General features: G+C 53.8%; 1 protein-coding gene across 2 annotated transcripts in view; it reads left to right on the forward strand.

Annotated features, from left to right (window-relative positions):
- Positions 1-336: 336 nt before the first annotated feature.
- Tesc (tescalcin) overlaps positions 337-16006 on the forward strand; it is a 36559-nt gene continuing 20889 nt past the window's right edge. For both annotated transcript variants that reach the window (XM_026386086.2, XM_026386087.2), the window contains exon 1: positions 337-421. In XM_026386086.2, coding sequence (XP_026241871.1) covers positions 364-421 — 58 coding nt within the window. In that variant the 5' untranslated portion in view covers positions 337-363. The remainder of the gene's footprint in view (positions 422-16006) is intronic.

Consider the following 16006-nt stretch of genomic DNA (forward strand, 5'->3'; position numbering starts at 1 on the left):
AACTCCGCTCGCACCTGCTTCTTCCCGCCGGGCAGGGTGCGGACGGGGAGGGGCGCCGTGCGTGGCCGCTGCTGCGGGGCCTCGGGCCGCCGGGCGGGGGGCTCCCCTGGCCGCAGTCGTTTCCGGGCGGGGCGCCCCCCACCCCACCCCACCCCACCCCCACCCCCTCCGCGCGTGAAGCCGACGGGCGCTAGGACCGCGCGCGCCTCCGGCCGCCGCTATATGAGGCCGCGCTCGGCCCCACGCGGAGCCCGCCGCACGGAGCTGTCCCCGCGTCGCGACCCGCCTCGGACCCAGGCCCCGGCGGCCGCCGCGCAGCCAGGCGCAGGTCGGCGAGGGCAGCGGCCCCGGCCCGCGCGCACCATGGGCGCTGCCCACTCCGCGTCCGAGGAGGTGCGGGAGCTCGAGGGCAAGACCGGCTGTGAGTCCGCGGGGACCGGGGGGGACCGGGGGGACCGGGGAGACCGCGGGGACCGGGGGGACCGGGGGGGGACCGCGGGGACCGGGGGACCCGCCCGCCGCGCTGTGTGACCTTGGCCCGCCGCTGGCCGTCTCTGGTCTCGGTCTCCCCTCCTCCCCAGGGGTCGCCGGGGACCGGGAGGGACAGGGTCCGCGCGGCTCCCGCTCCGGGACGCGCTGCGCAGGCGGAAAGTTTGGAAGTGGCCGGCGCCGGGAGGGACCGCTGGGCGCTCGCTGCCCTGCGGGGTGGCCGCGCCTCGCTCCGTCCCCGCATCTGTCAAATGGGCTCAGCCGGCCGCTCCCCCAGCTCGTCCCGGCTCCGGGGCCGCAGAGGCGCCGCGCCCCGCATCCGGCCGCCCGGGCGCACCCAGAGGCCGAGCTGCCCGCAGGGAAGTGACGGAAGAGGCGCCTGTGCGTCCGCGCCTGGCCGAGCTGGGCACTTGACCCTGGTGGCGGACCTGGGGCTCGGGGTTCTGCTGCCCGCTCCGAGGAGGGTGTGGGGGGAAGACCGCCGGAGGCCGGGCGGGTGGGCAGCTGGCCCTGGTGACAGGCAAACTGGCCGTTAGCCCTCCCAGGTCCACGCTGGCTGTGTGACCTTGGGCTAGTCACTGTACCTCTCTTTTTCATTCTCTTGGGAATGAGAGCTCTACCAGGACTTTTTAGATGCTGGAAATGGGAACTGCAGGTATTTCTGGGAAGGAGCTGGCTCTTGGCACCAGAATACAGACGACCAGCGTCCAGCTGAAGAGACTCAGCAATCTAAACACATCCTTCCAGCAGAACTAGTTGAAAATTACAGAAAGCCCTTAATAACGGTGTGTATGCATGCACATATTTATGCACATCCACACGTGTATGTCTCTAGGTGTAAAGGTAGAATGGTGTCCCACTAGAGAAAAGAAGTGTGGCACTTTTTAGGTCTATGAAACCCTTTCTGTTACGGACTGAGTAGGAGAGTATGTTGGAATTGCTTTATTGGCATCAAAGACTGGAAGGAGTCCCAATAAAATCAGAATAATGGATCCCTGTTGGGATGCGGTAGAAAAGAAGGCAGACTGAACTTTTCATGTAAGCTCTTTATATTTCCTTTTGGACGGTGTGATTATTTTACTAATCCAGAGAGTGTCACCAACTTTAACCTCAAGACGCCGGTGAGAGAGAAGGGGTGGCTTCCCCTTGGCCTTACTTTCTTGGGGTCCTGTTTTTATTCCTCCAGTGCCCTCCCCTTGCCTCCTGCCAGCACCTCTCTGAGCTGCAGGAGGGGGTCTTTCCTAGCTGGGGCTCCCCTGCACCCGGCTGTCAGGCAGCCCCCGGGCATCTGGGGGAATTCCGCCTGGCTGTGGGTTTGACAGATGACGGGCCACAGAGCATGCTGGGAGTCTTGTCAGTTTCCCGGGTCCAGCCTCCCACGGGCGTGACAGATGCTCTGTTCAGGCTCAGTAGCTTTCCTAGATGTGGCTCTGCCTTCCATCCTTGCTGCCCAGGGCTCAGATTTCATGCCCAAAGGGGAAGGGACCACAAAAGGGTCAGAGAGGAGGTTCCAAGGTTAGACTCCAGGAGGAACGAGTGCTCCCAGGAATCTGAACTTGGGATAGTTGGACAGCCCCTCACCCCCACTTTCTGAAAGGGGCTGGGACAGTCTGGTACCTTTACCCACTTAGCAAATACCTATGAACCAGGGGCTGGGATTTAGAGGTGAGCCAAAGAGGCCAGTGCTCCCGAGGGGGAGACACAGTTAACGATTCAACCCATAGGTAGTAAGCTCTGTGAACAAAATACTACAGGGGGCAGACAGAGGCAGGAGAGCATGTTTCTTTAAGGTTGATGGGGGCAGATCAGAAACTCAAATAAGAAGGAGCCAGCTGCATGAAGATGGCTGGTAAGGGCACTTGTATCAGGGATCAGCAGATGCAAACGCCCTGTGGCAGGAATAAGTTAACATGATAAATGTGATCTGTAGACCCCTGCTATTGTGGCAGGAGCTGCCTTCCGGGTGTTTGCTTGGTGTGTGGCTTTGGGCATGTCCCGCATGTTCTCTGTGCCTCAGTTTCACCTACTGTAAAACAGGCATAGTGACAGAACCTTCTGGAGTCATGGTGAATTTTTTTTTAATTTCTTTTTAATATTTATTTTTTAGTTTTCGGCAGACACAACATCTTTGTTGGTATGTGGTGCTGAGGATCGAACCTGGGCCGCACGCATGCCAGGCGAGCGCGCTACCGCTTGAGCCACATCCCCAGCCCCCCCTTTTTTTTTAATATCTATTTTTAGTTTTCGGTCATGGTGAATTAATACATGTAAAGTGCCGAGAACAGACACAAGCAGGTGTTTATATTATTGACACACTTTAAACTCATTTGTATGCTGCGTTTGCTACTCGGAGCCGCACCTAAGTCTGGGTCCCACTTCTTCCCAGTCATGTGACCTTGAGCAAGTCATTTTCCCTCTCTGAGCATGGTGCCTCCATCTGGGTCCCATGTAGCTGTGGGCATTCAATAAGATCGTTTGTGCGTTCAGGGAGCACTGCGCTCAGTATGGCCGGTCAGCCCCTCAGTGGGGTGGGCCGGGTGGGGACCCTTCTATAAGAGCTGTTGGGAAGCTCCTGAGAAGGGGGAGAGCCCACACTGGGGTGGCCGGAGAACAGGCCGAGCCCCTAGGCTGCTGGCTCCTTGCTGATCCTTTGACGCCTGCTTACGGGGTCTTTGTGCAAATCCTCCAGGGGAGGTGGTGGGACAGCCACTTTACAGGTAAGGAAACTGAGGCTCAGAGAGGCAAAACAACCTGCCTTCAGTCCCACCGCTAGTAAGTGGGGAGAAAGGAGATGAACGGATTCCCAAGGCCACCTTCTCCCCACCACCAGGCAGTCACCGTGTTTCATTGTCTCTTGGACTTCTAGGAACCCAGGTGGAGTGGGGAAAGCCTGCCCGTGTTTGTTCTTACCCCTGGGCCTTTGCACGGCCTTCCCCTGGCTGGGGCACCTTCCCATTTTACTGCGCACAGTTTGGTGTTTACGGGAGACCCTTCTGCCACCACTGCGCAGGGTTCCCCTTAACCCCGCCCCTTCACAAAAGTGATGCTTCTCACCGTCCAGCGCTCAGCCTGGCTGGCTCTTGCTCCTTCCATAAGGCCACCCCTGGCCCTGCTGCGAGGGGCCTTTGTGGGTTCAGTCCATCTGCACCCTCTCCTGCCACAGCACCTCTGCCACCTGCCACACCCTCAGACCTGGAGCCCCTGAGGGCCGAGAGAAGCGTTTTGCAGGGGGAACACAGTAGACTGGGCACTTTGCAACCCAAGGAGCGCTGTCCCCAGCAGAAAGCCCAGGGGCCTTCACCATCCAGCCTTGGCCACGCCAGCTGTCCCAGCGTCTCCAGTCCCTGGGCTGTGGCAGGGAGCCAGCCACTGAACACCGGCTGGAGCCGGAGCTGCCCACGAGGCATCATGGGGGCTGCACGCCCACCTCCCCTGCCGCCTGCAGCCGTCTCATTGATTGATTCGCAGCACCCACCAGCATTCCCGGGCAGCTCTGCGGAGCCAAGGACGCTTCCTACCTAGATGGTTAAAATTCACATCGAAACTGGAGCCAAGGCGTCCTGGTGGCGCGTGAGCCTGCCCGCGCCTGGCCTTCCCACGCAGCCGCAGGAGACCGGCGGTGGACCCAGAGGAAGAGGCTCCTGGGATCCGCCGGGCCACCTGGAGGGGCCTGGAGTTGGCCCCCTCCTGTGGCCCCGGGCTCTGCCTGCTCCTGCGCCTCCACGAGGAAGTCCAACCAGAGGGTCCTGGGAAGGTGGAGGGTCTGCTTTCTCCCTCAGTCTCCAAGACCGCGCCACAGGCACGTCTGCACAGATGCCAAGAAGCTGCCAGAAGGAAAAGAGAAAAACAGATCTTCAGGCTGAGCGCCGGCTGCCCAGTGAGGCCTCCTGTTTATCAGGCGTCATCGGCAGACACCGCGCGGGGCCCAGCACTTCTCTGCAGCGGCTGAGGGGATCCTCCAGGAGCCCGGGGCTTCCCATCCTGCGGACCAGGAAGCAGGCTCCAGAGTCAAGGGGCTGCCCAAGGCCACAGGGCCAAGGGGGCAGACTGGGGATCCACTTGGCCCTAAACCCCTCTGCATCCGGTGGGCGGCCCAAGTCCGGCTGGTGGGCGAGGTGGGGGTACTGGTGGGCGTGGCCTGAGCCTGCTGGTGGGCGTGGCCCGAGCTGCCCGTAGAGCCCCAGCCCTGGGCAGTGTCCCTTGGTCTTGAAAGTCTCTGGTCCCACAGCACACCCTGGGCCCCTGGCCATATGCCTATTCCGTGTTCCAGGCACTGACCACCCGAGGTCCAGACTGACCCTCGGCCCACCTAAAGATCAGGGGCTCAAAGGAGAGGGGCAGCCCAAGGATTGGGGCACACAGGAAGCTCTGATGGGGACAAGGGTGGCCGTGGGCGCCAGGCTGCTTCATCCACCCAAGAGTGGGAAGGAAACAGCCGGCCCCACCCACGGGCTCGGCATTTTGCCTGCAGCGGATGGGGTGTTTCACCTGGACGCTGGGGGCATCCTGAACCCAGGGAATTGGATGTGGAGTTACCGGGGCCTCAGGGAGGGACCCCAGGGCGCTCATCAGCTTCTCAAATGGTGGCGAAGGGTTCCGTGTGTAAATCGCACCTCGGGAAGAAAGCAGTGACTAAAACCATGTTTTAGAAATGAAAACAGTGACCTCTGGGTAGAGGAGGATAGCATGTTCCCGAGGTGTGGGAAGACCGACCCCCACAGGCTGAGTTCTCTGGGTAGGTCCGGGGTGTGTGATGGGGCTGTGACATTGGCCATCTGTGCACAGAGGGGTGCCCAGGGGACCAGACCCTCCAGAACCTTTTCATCTTAGGAAGGTGGAAATATCTGGGCCTCCCCGCCCTCCTGCTTTCCAAAGTGCTGGGAGCAAATGAACTGAATTATGGGGCTCCCCAAAACACCTCTGCCCCAAACCCCTGCTGAGAGCCGACCCTCTGCTCAGCTGGGCCAGCACCTCCCTGTCTGGTGGCTGTAGAGCTGGGCGTATGGACCAGGCTCAGAGGAGGAGCCCCGCTCTCTGCTGTCCTGCTGGGCTGCCTCGCCCAGGCTGTGGCCCTCTGAGCCACCAGTTCCACCCCTTTGGAAAGGCCTTGGTTGACCCTGTGGTCCTTGGTCTCTTCCACTGGGAATAAGGTAGGAACTTCTTTATCTTGGGTGCTGGATGTCCCCTTTCTTCCAGTCTTAAGACCTCATCAAGGGCCACAATCTTCTTATCACCAATTTACAAATGGGGAAACTGAGGCTCAGGCAGGTGCAGCGAGGCCCAAAGTCACTTTGGTGCTGGATTCAAACTGCCACTCCCATGTGATAGAGACCCCTGGGGACCGACTGCAGGTCTGCAGGTACTCATTACCTGGGGGGTGCTAATGTTACCCCCTAACCTCTCGACTAGCATTCCACACACTGTGTGCCCATTTGGCCAGAGGAGAATTGGGCCTTGAGGCAGACCGAATGGTGGTGAATAATGCAGAAAGTTCTAGAATCTGCACCTCAATGGTGGGCAGCATGAGTGCGTGGGGAGCCACCTCTGGGAGGACGAGGCAGGAATGTGCAGGAGTCTTACTGGGTGGCTCACGTCTATTCTGGGAGCACGTGTGCTGTCCCTGAGTGACGGCGAGGGGCAGTCCACTCGGGCTCTTGCCTGTTGCCGGAGGGTAATGGGATCCCTCTGCATCCTTCCTCCTTGCCGCCCACTCCCCACTGGTAGGAAATGTTTGTCGTGTGTGGTGAGTTAATGTCCCCGAATGCAGCAGGGACCGTTCAACACTCAGACGCCCTGCGCCACATGGCCACGGCACACACCCCGTGTTGGTTAGAAGCGTTTCCTTCTGCAGAGCACTTCTATAGCCCCAAGCCCTGGGGGGAGGGGGGCATTTGCAACTGGCTCCAAAGTGCCTGCCACTCCGGAAAGTCACAGGCTCTTCCTGCCCAGGCTGGGCCCACCCGGCTTCGAGGCCAAGGGACGGGGGAGGAGGAGCTCTGTGCCCGGCTCCTGCCGGCCAGCCTGCCCGACTGCCTTGATTATTAATTCATGACACCAGAAGGTCGAGGGGTGATTTCCGCCTGCAGCTACCTTAAGCACCAGGACAGAAAGGTCCTTTGTTGTCCCTGCTGTGTGACCTTTGCAGATGGGCACACGGTCAGCAGCCAGCCTTCCGTTCTGGGCACAGCTCCCTGGGAGGTGAGAAGGATCTGGCAGAGGTGTCTTGGGGCCTCCGGGAGGAGGGGCAGGTGGCCAGCAGGAGACCTGGGTGCTTCTGGTGGAGGTTCAAGGGCTTCCCAAGGCTCCTCCTGAGCACTCGAGCCAGGGTCCCAGTAGTCAAAGACGCTCAAGTGAGCACCGCACTTCACAGGCTTTACCCACCTGAGGCCCTTGCTTCGCCTCACCTGCTTCCCCAGGACCTCAGTCAGAGTCCCACAGTGGCAGACACACTGGCCTCCCCCACCTTGCCCTTTACCAGCAGTTAGATACCGGCTCAAACCATGGGGCTGCCTCTTACTGTGCAGGCAAGGAACTTTGCCTCCCTGAGCCTCGGTTTCCCCATCTGTTAACTGGGGAATAAAGGTGGAACTTGCATCATCCTGTGTACCAAACAAGAATGTGGGTAAAACCCAAATGCTCAGTGGTTATTGGCAGGGACAGATTGAGCAAGCCTAATGTGAAAATCTAAAATATGAACTTTTGATTCATTAATTTCCAAAAGGAAAATTCCATGCTGACTTCACATGATGGGTTGCAGTCAAAACAGAGGTGAACTAGAAATGCTGTCTACAGCTTACATATATAAGGTGTATGTGAATCATAAATGGATTTCATCCCCCAAGTTCCCAATATAGGGATAGAGAATCCAAAATCCAAAGCACTTTGGCCCAGAGCTTTTTGGATATGGTTTACTCAGCCTGTGTTGTTTTGATGGCAAACCTTTCCAAAATTGGCCACAGATCTCCTTTTTAAGTGTGCATTCTGTACCTCTCTTCAGTAATTCATTCCACTTTGGACATGTCTGCCATCTTTGACATACCTAAAGGAATCCTCTCTGCCCTGTGCCAAAGACAAAGAGTCTTAACATGCTTTAATTTGTATCACTCTACTTTTTATTTAAAAACATTCATTTTTGTTTTAGGGGAAGTAAATTCTTATTACTACTCTTCCTTATAGATTTTTTAAAATATACTTTTCCTTAGACTTTTTAGCAGGGCTCTGGGACTTATAAACTTGGTTGGAAAGTGCCTTTTGCTAGCAGACACAAATGATCATTTGACTGGGTATAAAATTTGAGGTTCCCGGGTATTCTCTCCCAGTGCTTTTATGGGTCTCTTGTTGTTGTTGAGAAATCTGCTCTTTAATTGACGTTTCTTTGTAGAAACCTATTTTTTCCCTCTGGTGTTTTTGTTTTGTTGTTTTTTTTCCCCATATGGTGGATTGAACCCAGGGATACTTTACCACTGGGCTACACCCCCAGGCCTCCTTTTTAGTTTGAGAAAGCGTCTTGCTAAGTTGAGCCCAGGCTAGCCTTGAACTCAAGATCCTCCCATCTCAGCCTCCTGAATAGCTGGGATTACAATCACATCTGGCTTATTTTTATTTATTTATTTATTTTGTAGCACTGGGGATGGAACCCAGGGCCTCACATATGCTAAGCAGGTGCTTTATTACTGAGCTACACCCCAGCCCTTTCCCTGTTTTTAAGTTTTTGTTGGTATTCTGTGTATGCTGCTTAGGTGTGGATTTGTTTTTATTTACTCTGCCTTGGAATGTTTTGTTCCTTTCCATTCTAGAAGACTCATAATCCTCTCTTCACTCTTTATCTTCTTCCTCAGTCGTTCCTGTTAGAAATATGATGGACCATCTTTCTCAGTCCTGAATGCCTCTTGACTTTTCTTTCACATGTTCTATTGTTCGATGCTCTGTTCAGAATCAGTTCCTTGGATCTGTCTTCTAGTTCACTAATTCTTTCTTTAGTTATCACAATGCTACTGCCTTCCCCTGGCTACTTCGTTTTAATTCCAATGATTCAAAAAAAATGTTTATAAATCCTATATTTTAAAACTCACCTCTTTTTCATAGGGTACAGAACTTTCATTCTTTATAATGATTTAAGGCCTGTCTCTTCTGTTTTGCCTTCTTGGGGTGCTGTTCCTATGGTGAACTGTGTCTGACTCTCCCTTAGGGAGGCTCATTTGCTCATGTGCATTGGTTTTGATGATGAGCTTCTCTTTGGACTCCCCCCACTCCCACAGGACACCCACATGCCCTGTGTCAGAGAAGGGCCTCACCTGGTGCTTTGTATCTGTACATACCTTAGAGTTTTCGCCAGGTTGGAAACACTTTCTACCTTCTAAATTTGGGGCTGGCAGCATAGCTCAGTGGTAGAGCCCTTGCCTCACACGTGAAAGGCCCTGGGCTCCGTCCCCAGCATCACACACACACAGCTTCTCAGTGTGGGCCACCTGCACCACTGCAGTGTGACGCAGGCTCAGAGTATTGATCCCTCCCAAGAAGCTACCCTTTCCCCTGCCTCCTTCCAACTGAGTCCTTATTGTTCCCTAATAAGTGTCCTTCTTGTTCTCTGGACTGATGGGGAACATTTTCTTACAAGGAGTGGCAACATTTTCAGTTACAGATTTTTTTTTTTTTTTTGCAGTGATCTCAGTTCAAGTTCACACACACAAGCCCGAGGCCACCCTGGTCACTCCATGGAATTGAAGCCCCCATCTTTAGCTGTCAGGGCCTGTGACCATTCTAACATAACGGGACACCTCAGTCACATCTGTCCCTCACCCTGCTGGGTCTCAGTGTCCCCCCACCCCAACACGGCTTTGACACCCAGGATGTCCCTTGCTTTTAAGCATAACATCACCTGTTTCTTGATTTCTCCAGGGTTTCAGGCATCTCTAGTGCCAGGGAGAGTCTGAATTAGCTTCAAGTAGAATGAGCTGCCGCTCTTTATCTAAATGCCCTACCACAGTAATCCTTTTACTTTAGATAAGTCCGGCTCCACTTAATTTGGCCTCAGGATAAATCTGGAGCTGAAGATAGTTCTGGAAGGATGCAAAAAACAGCTACGTAGATTCTCTGAAAGACGCCCACTCTCCAAATCTTTACTAACTCATGGAGGCTTTTTCTCCTCCCCTTCTGCACCTTGAGTCTTTTTATTGAACACTCACCCTTGTTTTCTTAATCACATAAATGACACGTATTCATTGTTCTAGTCGCTTCTCAGTTTTGACACGGAGTATAGCAAGTGGTTAGGAGAGCAGATTCCGGAACCACACAGACCCTGTTTTAAATCCCAGTTCGGCTGCTCTTGGCTGTGTGGCCTTCAGCGAGTGATTCAACCTCTCCGAGACTCAGTTTCCTGGTCTGTACAATGGGTGTTGAGAACCGACCTCGGAGGCAGGCACTTGTTATGAGAACTGAGATCATGCCTGCCCAGCACTTGGCTGAGTGCCTGCCTCTGAGTCAGTGTTAACACCTGGTAGTTATTATTACCGCTAAAAGGCAAATGGTAAAGACAGAGCTGTAGGAAGAGGAGCAGAGATGAGCAAGCACAGACTGTGAATTTTTGAGGCTCGCTCACCCACTCTGACAGCTTTCCAAGTTGCTTATGAGAGCAGGATATGTTCAAAAGTCAAGTTGGTTCACTCTGCCCCCAGGGATTTTTTTTTTTTTTTCTGTGTAGAACAAAGCCCACAGATCTTAGCAAGACCTCTGGTTACCAGAGATGATCATGTCATCGAGGTGCAGAGGTGGCCCTGGGGCAGCCGCTGCTGGGAATCCCGTGGCTGGGTTGAAGCTGGCCTCAGCTGGGGCTTAAGGTGCCTCCTGAAAACCAGCAATTAATCACCACGCGCTGCCTCCGCGGTGCAGAACCGAGTCGGGTTTGAGAACCCCCTTCTCAAGGCCAAGTGCGCTCAAATGCATCTTGTTAAAGTCCCAGCGAACAGATGCAGTCAGATGTGCAGGCATTTGGCTTCCAAGGACAAGGCAGGTGGAAGAGAAGAGAAGCCCGCTGCAGGGTGGGGGGCATCGGGGTGCAAGGAGCACCCAGCTCCTGAGGCCGAGGAGGCTCGTTGCTCCCTGCATCTCTCAGAGCCCAGGGTTAGTCATTGCTTTGGCTGTAGCCCCAGGTGGCACACAACAAGCTGCGCCTCCCCACAGCCTGGAGCCAGGGGACAGCCAACAGCCATGGGATCACTCAGGGGCATAAATAATAACTGCCATGGCAACTCCAGTGTCACACCCTTCTCCCGCCAGAGCCGCCTAAGTAGGATGTGATTTTCTTTTCTTTTTGAAAAATTGGGGCAAAAATTCATGTAACAGAAAACTTACCATTTTCACCACTTTTAAAGTACACAGCTCGATGGATGGCGCTAGCTAGGTGCATCTGCAACAATGTGTCATCTGTCACCACCCATCACTCCTGGCCCTGTACCCTTAGCAGTCGCTGCTCCCTCCTCCCCCAGCCCTTGGCAACCGCAGGGCCGCTTGCTGTTTCTATGGCTCCGTCAAGTTCAAGTTCGGACACGTCACTCAAATGGAAGCGCCTCGCAGGTGGCAGCGTGGCCGCCTCCAGCGCTTCACGGAACCTTCCCGGAGTCGCAGCGCGTGTCGTGTCCGGGGCTGGGTTCCTCCCATCGCCGATTCCCTTCCACCCACCCTTTGATTTCCCGTGTGCGGGGTTGAGGAGGTGGTGGAGGAGTGCGCATGTGCCGCGGGGCGGTTTCCACCCCCAGTGACCTGTCCAGGAGGTGCTGCCGTCATCCTGGGTCCGGTGGCTCGTTCAGGGGGCCGTTTAGGAGGACTGAAGCTGGGGATCTGACCAGCATCTCTAGGGAGGGTGACCCGCCCTGGTGTGGCCTGGCTCCCCTCTGTGTCCCTGGCCTGTCTTCCGAGAGACTGCAGGCACAAGCCCTGGGGGCTTTGAAGTCCCTGAGACCTACCTGGTGATGCCCCTGGGCATCCTGGGGGCTGTGTTGAGGCCCAAGGTGTTGGAGACAGCAGGAGGCAGGTGGCTCTGGGGGGAGCAGGGGCAGGCTCTTTGCTGCCCCTGTCGCCTCTGTGTCCAGAGCCTCTGTGCCCTATCTTGGGGCTCACAACCAGGTCCTGGTCCGGCCCTCTACATCGGGCTCCAGTGTATTAGCAGGTGCATTGGGGCTTGTTCCTGGCTTGGTGTCCTCTGTCCACTCAGGGGGGAGTCCATGTGCCTGAGCCTGATGCAAAAGGGCTTCCCTGATCTGTCCTGCCACCTTCTGCTTCTGTGTCCCACGCTCCCTCCCTGTATCCTGAAGGCCTCACAGCTCCCTGAGCTATATCCAGTCTCTGCCCTGTCCCCTGCTCTCTCCATAGCCTCTGGGACCCCACCAGGCATCCCCCACCGTCCCAGCCCAGTGAACTGGCATCTCCTCTCTGGCCACAGAGCTGTTTGGCCAGTAGACACAGCCTTGTCCTGGATCCGGACAAGGTGACACACGTTTCCAACAGACCAGGGCTCAGTGGTGTGCATCTGTCTGTCCGGCCTCCATTGTATGAATAGCCTCCATTTTGTTTATCCACTTATTGGTTGATGGCCGTTCGGGTTATTTCCACCTTTGAGCGCTGGGGACTAGCGCTGTGTGACGACATCGATTTCCCAGGTTTCGGGTGTGTGTGTGTGTGTGTGTGTGTGTGTGTGTTTATCTTGGGTGTATTCTTTGAAGTGGAATGAATAGGTCACGTGGTAATTCTGTTTAATTAATTGAAATGCCAAACTCTTTCCTCCAAGCTGAGCCGCGCCACCGTCCACGTGATCAGTAATGTAAGAGTTCTAATTACCCCACAGCCTCCACCAACTCTTGTTCTTCATTGTCACTGTCAAGGTTAAAGAAAAGGATCCAAGAAACCTCTGTTAATTGCAGAGAAAGTTAAAGAAAGACCAAGGGCTGAGAGGGCTGTCTTGCCATCCACATGAGCAGACCACCTCTTTTGCTGTACCCCCTTTTCTGTTTGTTCCTCGGGCACACACGTGTGTATCCGTGTGAACTCCCACGTGTCAATGAGATATTAGAGCTTGTTGGGGTTTCCACTTACTGAGATGCCAGAATTGTGTTTTTATTTTCCGTGCCCCACAGTGTTTTTAAAATATTTCTTAAGACTGTGTAATCGCCCAACCTGAGGGTGCACCAGGATTTATTCGGACAGTTTCCCGAGGCCCCACATTCCCTCGTTCTTTTGCGGTTCTAAATGGGCATCCGCAGGTCCTCCTGCCTGTTCATCTCTCCTCGCTCCTGTTCATTCCCGGGGATGAGTTCCCAGGAATCATGGTGCTGGTTTGTGGGGACCAGATCAGTGCTAACACCAACGCAATGCGAGGTGCACTGATTCTAATTTTCTAGTCACTGTATAGGTGACGGTCCAGGTTTTCTAGTAGCCGTGTTAAAAAGGGAAATGGGTAAAATGAATCTTAATCTCTAATTTAGTCCATTTAAAACATGATCCTTCCTCCGGGCACAGCAGCCCACACCTGTGATTCCAGCAACTCAGGAGGCTGAGGTAGGAGGATTGAAATTCTGAGGTCAGCCTGGGCCATTTAGTAGATCCTGTCTCCAAATAAAGAGGGCTGGGGAAGCAGCCGTCAATGGCAGCACGCCCCTGGGTTCAAGCCCAGGGCTGTAATATATATATATATATATATATTATTTCAACATCAAACCCACATAAAATATTATTGAGATTTTTCTATTTTCCATATGAAGACCTTGTAAGCCACTGTGTGGTCACACCCCAGCATGCCTCTGTCTGTCTTCTTTTTAGTGGGTGCTTTGGATACAAAGTCATCAGCCATCCCCTCCCCCTCCCTTGAAACCCCACCAGCTGCACAGAAGGGTGTGCATTTCCCTCAGGTTGAAATCTAACACCCCAAACAAGGAGGTGGGAGCTGCCAGGAATTTAGCCCCAGTCTGCCCGCTGTGTCCATGGCAACGGGGACCTCCCTGAGCCCTGGAGAAGGTGAGAAAGAGGAAGCTGGGAAGGCTCCACCCCAGGTCCCCGGAGGAGCCGCAGGGCCTGCAGACGGAGATCTGGTGAAGGGGAAGGCGGCTCCCTAGGTGGGTGTGGGAGCTTGGCCAGCTCCAGCCAGGGCCAGGGCTGCCTTCAGTTCTGTTTCTTTTGGGCGGTGCCTGGGGGTGGAGGGAGCCCAGACCTGGAGCTTAGCAAGCACCTGCTCTACCACTGAGCCGCACCCCAGCCGCCCAGGTATCTTGAGACTCAGTTCATGTGGGGGAGGAGTCTCGGCTGAGCTGAAGATGAGTCCTTGGCTCTGGGGACTTGGGTGCCAGAAAGAGGGGACCCCGAGAAAGGAGGCTGTCTTTCTGATACTCTGCTCCCAATCAGGCAGGACTGAGAGAGAGAAGCTATGTGCGTGTGGTGGACACAGTTAGGAGGCAGCTGTTCCTTAGATCAGCCTGGTCTGATGGCTCCCCCTCTTCCTAGCTGTGTGATCCCGTCTCTGGAATGGGGAGAGACCCGAGTCCACCTGGGACCATGGATGAGTGGGCTTTGTGAATCAGGCTCTGTAATAGTGGGGTTGGGCACAGATCCTAGGAAACAGTAAGTGCTCAGTTAATTCCTGTCTTATTGTCCTGATTATATATTCGACTTGTTGTTATGTATATGATTATTTTTTAGGGGGGGTGCGATAGGGTCTCACTTTGTTGCCCAGGCTGGCCTTGAACTTGGGATCCTCCCACCTCAGCCTCCCGAGTAGGTAGGATTACAGGCAGACACCACAACACCTGACTTTTAAATGACTTTATTGAAATAAAATTGACACACCATGAAATTCACCCATTTAAGCAGTGCTGCGTAGATTTTAGTATAATCACAAGATCATGCACCATCCGCACGGTCTAATTTAATTCCCCCACTCACACAAGAAACCCAGTACCCATGAGCAGAAGTCTCCCCAGTTCCCTTCGCCAGCCCCAGGTCTCCCTGCGGGTCTGGATTCTCCTGCCTGGGCATCTGGTCTAGACGGAACCACAGTTGTTGTGCAGCTGGCCTGCCACGCACCACCCTGTGCCGGAGTGGTTCAGGGGCCTGATCTTTATTTCTGATCAGATTTGTGCATTTTTGAAAACCTGTGGGTCAGGGCCAGGGACTTTCTGTGATCACTGATCACACAAAGGGAGACTGTGTGGGCGACAAGGAAGAAAAAAATGAACAAAGCAAACACAAAAGGGAACCACATATATAAAATTATTATTTTTGCAAGGCTCTTGGAGTTCCAATGGTGGATCCACCTCTTTCAAAGTTAATGACCTTGAGCAAGTTACTATCCCTTCCAAACCTCAATTTGTTCCTGTGTCACACGGGAAGAGTGTGTCCTGCACAGGACACGGGTGCCTGGGACTTGGTGCTTAGCCAAGGGCTTCTCATTACAAATGTTTTGCCCCATGTGGGCCCCAATGTGTCTTGAGAGCTGTGTTCTAGGACTAATACATGGGACGGAGAATAATTGGAGCCTATAAATGAATATGAAGTAAAACAAAGTCCTTAATTCCAATCTTGAGAGATAATTGCTACTATTTGGGGGGAAATAACTCATGGGGCTTTGTTATCACATATGCATTTGTATATATTGACCCACTTCCAACACAGTGTCACAGTGGCTTTGTAGCCAAGCACTATTTGGAATGTCTCACCACGTCAAACACGTGATCATCGTTGTTTTGAGGTGAGGTCTGGATAACCGCTCAGGCTGGCCTCAAACTCCTGGGTTCAAGCAAGCAGTTCTTCTGCCTCAGCCTCCTGAGTCACTGGGACCACAGGTGCCACCGTCACAATTGTTGCTTTTAAAGCCAGAATCCTTTTTAATTAATTAATTATTATTTTTTTTTTTTTGCTAAACACACTGTAATGTATTGGACAGTCTGCTTTTGACAGGCACTCGGGTTGAATGCCATGTCACAAGTCTGGTGACACAATGTACAGAAACTTTGTTTCACATACAAACTAAATGTCACATAAAGCTACCTTGAGCCTATCTACATAAAGTGCATGTGAAACTTAAATGAATTTCACGTGTAGCCTCGGGTTCCATTCCCATGGTATTTCACCATATATATGCAAGTAGTCCAAAATCTGGAAAAAAATCCAAAATCTGAAATGCATGGTCCCAAGGATTTCAGATAAGGGATACCCCACCTGCATAAGGAGTGACACAGTGACATGTTCATTTTGGGGACCTGTGGGGTTCACTTTTTTTTTTCCTGGATAGATTTCCACTAAGTAGAATGACTGAAACTTTTAACAAAGTTTTTTTTTTTTTTTTAATGATCTGACACGCACACAGAGCACACACATGTACCTGCATGTGTGAGCACCCAGCCCCGTGACCTTTCCAAGAACACACACGTGTGACCTGGGTCCAAATCGGGAAGTGGGACGTTCCCAGCACCCACACCCCCCTGTACCCCTCAGCTCTAACTCTGTAGCTGAGTCCTGCCTGCCTTGGGCCAAG

This window comes from Urocitellus parryii, chromosome 3 (genome assembly GCF_045843805.1).
Source record: "Urocitellus parryii isolate mUroPar1 chromosome 3, mUroPar1.hap1, whole genome shotgun sequence".
Lineage (NCBI taxonomy): Eukaryota > Metazoa > Chordata > Mammalia > Rodentia > Sciuridae > Urocitellus > Urocitellus parryii.